The sequence below is a fragment of the Nuphar pumila genome, chromosome 17 (genome assembly GCF_984573655.1).
Source record: "Nuphar pumila chromosome 17, dmNupPumi1.hap1.1, whole genome shotgun sequence".
Lineage (NCBI taxonomy): Eukaryota > Viridiplantae > Streptophyta > Magnoliopsida > Nymphaeales > Nymphaeaceae > Nuphar > Nuphar pumila.
In genome coordinates, this window is record NC_143265.1 from 68,941,199 (window position 1) to 68,950,234 (window position 9,036).

A 9,036-nucleotide genomic window follows, 5' to 3' on the forward strand; every position below is an offset into this window, starting at 1 on the left:
ATCTGACAACATAAATGTGTTCAAGAAAGCTTGTTTGTTAGGGATCAAACCTTACATCATATTATTCCGAGCCAAAAATATGGTTTTTGGGACATGCAATTGCAGTGCATTGTGGATTGTTAATTTTTGAAGCCCTTAAAAAGCTTGCTTATGTGTCATAATCATATGATTCAAAACTCATTCTCACTAATCAAACATTGCCTATAACATCCTTAAGATTTAATTTACAAAAATCTAAAACCTGTGATTTTCAGCTCAATATTCTATATAATTTGGTGCTTTCAATAGCACCAAATATTAATCCATATATATATATATATATATATATATATATATATATATATATATATATATGTGTGTGTGTGTGTGTGTGTGTGTAGGGAAATGTAAAGCTACAAAATGGGCACGTTACTAAATGAAACATGTTATTGCATTTCTAGTGTATTTCAAAATTCTAACCCCATAGATGTGTTTAGCATGATTGATTTACAAGAAATCTGTATATTTTTTTTATATATTTGCATAGAGAAGCCACTCTCAGAATCAAAGACCTAGTCGTGCTGGCCTGCCATACTTAAGATAATTGTCTTAGCATCAAAAAACTTTGTGGGCTTACCCCTTGCCCCTAGGGAGTCGCCATGCTTCAGCTTGCGCAAGGGGTGATGCCCATAGAATTTGAACCAAGACCGCCTGCATAGCGGCCTAGGCCCTGTCTTATTACGCCAAACCCCTTTGGTTTTAGAAATCGACACTTGGATCATGTATTTTGGATAGAAAATGGTATTTGGAGCTTCAAAAATTTATGAAAATTATAGGTCATTGATTCTTGAAATCTTATAAAAACCTATCCATACATCGGAATCAAATGCTCTAAAAAGTAATTCCTATAAAATTCTTGGGTAGTCAAGACTAATTTTATCATGTTACTATTTACTTTGATTTTGAATATTGGACTTCTACTTATCATTATTTGCCAAATTTTTATAAAATTAAGAAAAATTATAAGCAAATATTGTACCTCTAAACATGTAAAGATTGCTAAACTAAATGGAAGTAACTTTCCTGTGTGGAAAAGTAGAATCTCACTAGCCCTGACATTAGAAGGCATAGAATATATGTTCGATAAATAAATGTTTGAACCTAATGGCAAAGCAATCAAAAAGGATAAAATTCACTACCAAAAATTTAAGAGAGATAATTTACTTGGTTGGACCATCATGGTAGCCTATATGGAGGATGACCTCATTAGGGTCTTTGATGATTACCTTACTCTAAAGGGTATGTTTGGTGTTATTGTAAAAAAATGACACAATGTCAGAAATCTATATCCAACTCCTAGAATAATATAGCTTCTTGCAAGATGAAGGGAAGTGGCAATGTCATGGACCATATGAATAAGATGTTGGTGATGGCTAAGGATTTGGCCATTGCAGGAAATGTCATTCTTGATCGTGATCGTATGTAAATATCAACAATCCTAAACTACCCTTAGACTTAAGGCCAAAAACTTGAACATGGCTAAGCTTCAACCCCAAATAGCAATTGAACAAGACCATTTAAAAAGGGATAAGAAGAGTGATCCGTTTGTAGCCCAAGATATTGATAAGAGTTGCCATAGGCAATTCAAACCACACTAGTTTAGGAAAGGATCCAATCTTAATTTTGGCAAATATAATAAGAAAGGGTTTTCCTTGCTCGGGTGAGGATTCTTTGTCATTTAAAAAACCACATATTTGTCTTTTTCAATTTTGTAATTTATCTAATATCCTATATTTTAAACATCATATAGGCCAATATTTTCTTTGAAATTTCCAGAAAACAAAGATTTATCACCCAATTTTCCTGGATGAGACGACCCCTCGTTGCATCTCAAGTTAATGCAATAATGCAAAGTCATGATGAAAACCAGCCACTTCCCCACGTCCATTTCATGCCGATAGGGACATATGATATTTGGCTCATTTTCTCTTCAATATTTTTTCCCTTACATTATTGCTGTTGGGGCCACTGGTTGGACATGCCAACTACCATTCCACAATCCATATAGTGATGGGAAGGGAAAAGATGGTTGATAGCTGGGCATGAATTTAGACCGATTTCGATCATCCCCAAACACATACCCTTTTATCATAGGAAAAATGATCATGTTGTCCTTGTAAAATTAGGTGATTTTGGAAATGAAAAATAACTATATTGTAGTATAATAATGATGTGTTTCCTTAAAAACCTTACAATTTGCTAAATCCTCACCATGACCGAACCCTCAAAAGTGCCTATAAAATGTGATTTTCTTGTGTGTAGTTTGTTGTGGTATAAAAAGCGATCATCTTATTTTCATATTTTTTGGGGTTTCTTTGTGACTTCCTGTAACTATTTTCAGCCACTTTTTTTTGGTGATTCATCAACAACAATTCATCGTTGGATTTCGATGGGGCTGCAACTCTGATTGGGTCCAAAGGTGTTTTTCAGTCTGAACTTTCTTTTTTTTTAGAAAATAAGCATCATCTAGGCCCATGCATATTTGTGTGTTGCCCCATCCTGCCTCACCCCGTTTGGACCCAGGATGGAGAACATGAGCCATGATGGACTTAGGCTTTTCTCCACCTTGCCCCGTCCCTGTCTCCAATTCTCGCCTTGCCCCATCCCCGATCATTCTTTAAGGATAGCAGTGAACCAAGGGAAAACAGGCTCCGTCGTGCCTTACCCCGTTTGGACTAGGGGTGGCAATTTCTGACACGACCCACCAACCCGACCCGCCAACCCGCCTCTTACGTGGGTTCGGGTTGGGCTTAAGCCAACCCGTTTAATAAACGGGTCGACCCGCGTAACCCGTTTATTAAACAGGTCGGGTTCGGGTTGGGGGTATGCCAACCCGCCAACCCAGCTGACCCGTTTAATAAACGGGTTAGGCGGGTGGGTCAACCCGCCAACCCGACACGTCAACCCGTCAACCCGACCCGCCAACCTGCCTACCTGCCAACCCGATCCGTCAACCCGCCAACCCGACCCGCGAACCTGAAAACCCGTTTACCCGACCCAACCCATTTATTAAATGGGTTGGCGGGTCGTGTCGGGTTACCCGTTTATTAAACGGGTCGGGTTCGTGTTTGCCACAGCCGACCCGTTTAATAAACCGGTCGGGTTCGGGTTGAGGTATGCTGACACGCCAACCTGCCAACCCGACCCGATTGCCACCCCTAGTTTGGACTAGGGATGGAGGACATGAAACAGGGATGAAGGCGGGAATGGAGGTTAAAATCAAAACCCGTGCAGGGATGAAAGGCAGGATTTTGAGATGGGGGTGGGGGTTGAGACCTTGACCCCAACCTGGACCCGGACCCGGACCCGGACCCGGACCCCAACCCCGGTCCACTGCCATCACTAGAAAAAAGTCGCTTGGTTCTGTCTGTGACCTTTTATCCCACTTTTTCATGGTATTGTTCACTCTCCAAAACCAACAAAATCGAGATTAAAACCGTACATTCGATCGCGCATGTGGGTCCCACCGAAAACTGAAAGGTTTTGCCTTGAATAAAAAAAATCCGGGGCCATCAAACGTGCCCTAAGAAATTCCAGCTACAATGGAATCCCGAGTTCGATTCATTGCGAGTGGAGGGCTCGTGAAAATCGGGGGTACGGTCAGGTCGAGGGGATTCTGAGATCCGACTCGGCATTTGGTCTTTCCTCCCCCAACGTCCCCCGCTCTCCTTTTTATTATAAATTTTATAAAAAGGCGTCTACATTTTAGCATAGTTACAAATCCACGCCTATCTGTTTAAAATTTACATTTAACCTCTTTGATTAAGGTGGTTAATTTCAAAGGGTCTGCATCTCCTTTGCATTTGGGGGAAATGTGAGAAGTGGTTGGGTAAAATTTTTCATTGGCCATAGGGACATTTTTGTCTTATTCTCTCACTAACCTAGTTTAAACCATAGTTAATTTAACTGTGGTATTTTGGAACTAGGGCTGCAAATGAGTCGGGCGGTCCTGAAGGCGATCCAGCGGAGGTTCAAGATGAAGGTCCTAACCCTAACCGTGGACGCCATCAACGAGGTCCTCACATTCGTCAATCGCCACGACGATGACGATGACGAAGGCGAAGGCCTTGACCTCCTCCTGGATGAGGTCGTCAAGGAATCCCGTAATTTCCCTCTCCCTCTCTATCTCTCTCTCTCTCTCCCGCTTTTTTTTAGCTTCGAAGGTTCTCTTTTTCCGGCAGTTAAATCGCCAGTTCTGAACAAGGACACGATTCGTAAGTTCATCGCTCTGCTGTTGGAGGCAGAGGCTGGCGTTGATTCGATCGTGAGCTCACGGAAGCTGTCGGCATTGCGAATCATCGATGCCTTCAATGTCCCCAAATTTTGCTACGATCCGATCAAGAAGTTGTTCTACCAGTATGCACATTCTCCCCTTTGTTTCCTTTTATATTGCTCCTCCTTTCCTAGTATTTGGACGTGTTGATCATACTTTATGGCAACTGTAGGCATACTGGATATCTTCCGATACATGGCGATGCGGCTTCAAAAGCTGCTTTGTATAGGGACAGGATTCAATTGTTGTATCAGAGGCTCTCGCGTGATCGCCACTTCTCGAAGCGTGCGTTTCAGACCGACCTCTCTGACTCAGGAGTACCAAGTTGTGAGGTTGGGTTCTGAACATCTTCCTTTTCGATGAGTGTTGGATTTGTAAACTGTGGGTTGTTTGTAATTCAAAATTTGAGTTTGGAATGCTGGCCTGATGGTATCTGAATGTTGTTTGGCCTAGATAACTTTCATCATGTCGCTTACAGGATGCACGGCGAGGCGCTGGATCATGGGCGTGCCAAAAACAAGAGATGATGAAATAAAAGCCCTTCATGAGTGTGAAATATGGGAGATAGTGCCAAGACCCGAAGAGAAGAATGTGGTTGAGTCAAAGTGGATTTATAATATAAAGTATAAACTCGATGACTCAATAAAAAGCTACAAGAACTAGCAAAAAAGGTTACACACTCAAGAGTATAGCTTTGCTTATGATGAAACGTTCAACCTTATTGTCAAGATGTGTTTTATAAGTTTGATTTTTTTCCTTGCAATTGACTATAGTTGGCTTATAAATTAGGTGAATGTGAAAAATGTGTTTTTATATGGTAGCTTGAAAAACGTGTATGTGAAAGAGTCTGCCAGATATAGTGTTGAAGACCTAAGATCACATATTTACAAACTGAAGAGGTCATTACATGGTTTGAAGCAAGACTCGAAATCTTGGTGTAGAAGTTTCTATTCAGAATTTCATAATCATGGTTTTCAGCGATCTTCACTTGATCATTTTTTTTTGTTCATAGGAAGAAAGGAAGAATGACGGTACTACTAATTTATGTTGATGACATCATTGTGACAGGAAATTTATAACATATTAAAAAAGTCAAAGTTGTCCTTGCTATGAAGTTTCAAATGAAAGATCTTGAGAAATTGAAGTATTTCTTGGAGGTAGAGGTAGATAGAACTCAAGATAGTGGTTTTATCCTAACTCAACACAGTAAGTTGATTTCCAAACCGAGTTTAATACACCAAAAATTGAGTGGTAGAGAAGGGAAATTGTATGGTGATCCAACTGTATATAGAAGTATAGTGGGTATACTTCAGTATCTCACGTGATAGTATATATTGTGAATCAAGTATCTCAATTTATGTATGAACCAAGAATGTCACATGGAGTCAACAAAAAAACTATTGAGGTACTTGAAGGGCATGACAAAAGATGGATTGGTATATAAGAGGAGATCACAAGGAGAGGATATGTTAATGCTAATGCTAATGGCACCCAGATTGGGTAGGAGATCTAGATAGAGGAAGGTCTATTTTCGGCTATTGTGTTTATATTGTCAGAAATTTCATATCCTAGAGCAGTCAGAAGCAACGGGTTGTTGCTAGGTCAAGTATTGAAGCCTAATACAGGGCTATAGCAGCAGCCACATCGAAATTGATTTGGATAACATATCTTTTGACTGAGTTGGGAGAAAAAATAGCAAGTTCGGTATTATTTTGTGACAATCAAAGTGCCGCTAGGATATCACTAAATCTGGTAAAGCATGGTAGAACAAAGCATATTGAGATCAACTAACATTTGATTAGGCAAAAAATTGAAGATGGAGAATTCAAAGCAAAGTTCGTGGGAATGAAAAATCAAATAGCAAATTTATGTATGAAGGGTCTAACATTGGAGAGATTTTGGTATCCAAAGAACAAGTTGTTCATGATAAAAACCTTGTACAACTTGAGGGAGGAGGCTATTGAAACGTGATTAGGGATGTCAATGCCTTTTAGACTTGGACCTATCCAGATCCAATATGTTTATGATTGGGGTATGTGGGTTGGGCTGTGTAATCGTTTTGTATATATTCCATTATTAGCCCTCATCAGTCATGTATTCCTTTTATATTGATGAGGGCAATGTTGTAATATATTCATACTGAACATATAAATTAGAAAGTCAGCTACACGTTCCCACATTGGGAAACGTAAATTGAAGGCCAGCTCTTAGAACTCTGATAAAGTTGAATATACCTAAATCTATTAGTCCTAGGATGGTGCATGTTTCCATTACATTGAGAGTGAACGTTGGAAAGATCGAGTTTTAGTTTTTAATTCATTTGATGGGACACTGATGCTTTCTTCAAATTAGCCTTTATTGTTTTTAATCGGGTATTTTCTCTCTTTATTACCAGGCTGATGCTATCAGTTTTGTGCACAGGATAAAGTTTTACACACAAGAGATGGTGTTTTTTCGGCACGATCTACTGTATCGGATGCGTCGATCTTGTCTAATTCCTCCTTCAAATGACAAGACATATGACCCTTTTGAGCATGTAACTTCCTTTTTCTGTATGAGACCAATATTGCCTTTCTATACAGAACCTGTAACTGACATGTTCGGTGTTTAATGTAGCTTGTTGCTACCATTACTCATCAAAGTCATCTCTGCCCTTTGCCGCTGGCTGTACAACCAATAATTTGGAACTACGACCACTGCCTGCTACTGTACCCTACACCACATACAGTAATGTTGAGATAGACCTATGCATTACAGTTGAACGCACTTTCACTTGTTTACCTGATTATCTAGCCTCTAAATTTCTTATTTTGTTGCGGATGCAGATAGTATTAGGTGATTGTAGTGACCAGAAGATGTTCAAGTATATGGGTTGTACTTGCTTTAACCCAGGCTCATTTTCTAATGACAGTACATTCATTGCCTATCGACCCTGCACTCAGGAAGTTGTGCTATCATCCAAGGTGTATCATTAGCTGCTATGACCATGTGGAATTCCAGTATACTGCCTGATCATGCACTAAGGCGTTGAAGATTACAATGAGATTGGGTCCTAGGCAGGCCTTATGGGTGGTAAATATTTAATTAGAAGAAAGAATGCTGTTTGATTGCACCCACTGGCTGCAGTTCATTTGAAAAAGGTGGTTATCATTATGCAGATGTATTGGATTCCACTCACTTAGGGTGTTCGGGCTTCTTTAATAAAAAAATGAAGGTTGCTATAAATGGAATTTCAATCTACTCGTGATGGGAAACACTCCCTCTACAACTTGCTTGCCTATAAACATGGTATGAGCAAACTCCTTGGCAGGGTTCCCTACTGCATGACTGCTGCACTTTGCATGATCTCACCTATAATCAGCTAATAAATCCAAAGGTTCCGACTTGTTTCTCACTAATCGCTATTGATGCTCTTGTTGATGTATTGGGTCACAAGTAGAACAAAATCACCAAGCATCGAAAAGGAGATCACAAGATAAAGACTAAGACTTTCATGATTGTGATACTCCAACCAGTATGGCTGGGAAATAAGCTGAGCTGCTCGTGGCTTATCTTGCATTTAGCTTGTTAGAATTTGTTCAGACTTGTAAAATAGAAATGATAGGTGTATGGCCTTGCTGAATTCCTATAGTCTTGTCAATTTTTCTTATGTAAAAGCACAATTTCTGTTCCATAAACTAAAAGGTAGAATGATCTTTTTACAAGCTTCAGAACATGCCAACCCTGATGGAAGTTGTATACCTGGAAGTTCCATAAACTAGGTCCTATGGATAATTGTATACCTGTTTTTTCTCTTTATTCAGCTTCATTGTGTCAACACTCGAAGATCTCATCACTTTGGCCCTAATACTTATATCCTAAATCAGAACCATTTCACCGTCCTCCCTTTGCCTTTCTTCTCACTACATTGATTGTGTGATTAGGAATAGGTTGGATCTTGGGTTTGGTGTCCACTTAACAGAAATTAGATTTCAGAGGTAAAATAAAGAGAAAGCCAACCTGACAATGTTTGGGTATGGGACTTTATTATAAATCTGACCGAGTTCTGGTCCAGATAAGAATATTATATATAGAAGTCGAGCCATATACCATAACCTGATTTTGCAATGTAGTTCAAGTACCAGATCCAATCCCTGTGTATCATATGAGTGAAAACAGAACACAGCGAGGCTCAAACCAGGGTCCTCTGCATAAAAACAGGCAGCTTCTCACTATGCAACCATTGTTATTAATGGTATAGCACTCTACAAGTACTTAGACAAATCTCAACTCATCTCAACCGACCTTGCCCGAGTTTCCTGGCCCAGTGTTCAGTTATACAGGTATGGTTATGTATGGGATCTCTCATACATGACCCATACCTAACCATAAATATAGTTTGGTGTGGGATGTCTCATACATGACCCAAGAAGTACTTGAATCCGATTCCATACCCAACAGTCTGTTATTTGGTTAGATTCAGATACACTCTGGGACTGGATATCAACCATTGACAGCGTTAATTGTCAAGCAAGAATTAGCCACCATGTTTGAGAGCACTTTGCCAATTTGCTTCTCTAATAACATAACCCAATGTTATGGAATCAAATTGGCTGATTCGAATTGAACCAGCCCCAAATTGATTTGCTTCATGCCTGAATATGCCCATTATAAAAAAATCAGCCAATTCAATCCCGAACTAGCCCGATTCGATCTGAATCGAGGTTGAATTGGGTTTTTTTTAT

At 39.7% G+C, this 9,036-nt stretch overlaps 1 protein-coding gene across 1 annotated transcript; it reads left to right on the forward strand.

Annotated features, from left to right (window-relative positions):
* Positions 1-1,360: 1,360 nt before the first annotated feature.
* On the forward strand, positions 1,361-7,706 carry LOC149812125 (DNA polymerase epsilon subunit B-like). The gene is made up of 7 exons (XM_089992985.1): positions 1,361-1,457; positions 3,966-4,142; positions 4,221-4,395; positions 4,485-4,644; positions 4,766-6,848; positions 6,929-7,039; positions 7,138-7,706. The coding sequence occupies exons 1-5, from the start codon at positions 1,361-1,363 to the stop codon at positions 4,973-4,975; spliced, it is 819 nt and encodes a 272-aa protein (XP_089849111.1). The 3' UTR covers positions 4,976-6,848; positions 6,929-7,039; positions 7,138-7,706.
* Positions 7,707-9,036: the final 1,330 nt, after the last annotated feature.

Excerpts from the sequence above, each read along its gene's own strand:
- LOC149812125 (XM_089992985.1), top strand. The coding sequence starts at position 1,361 with ATGAAGGGAAGTGGCAATGTCATGGACCATATGAATAAGATGTTGGTG. Across the intron at positions 4,143-4,220 it reads TGAGGTCGTCAAGGAATCCC|TTAAATCGCCAGTTCTGAAC; the intron begins GTAATTTCCCTC and ends TTTTTCCGGCAG. Across the intron at positions 4,396-4,484 it reads ATCAAGAAGTTGTTCTACCA|GCATACTGGATATCTTCCGA; the intron begins GTATGCACATTC and ends TGGCAACTGTAG.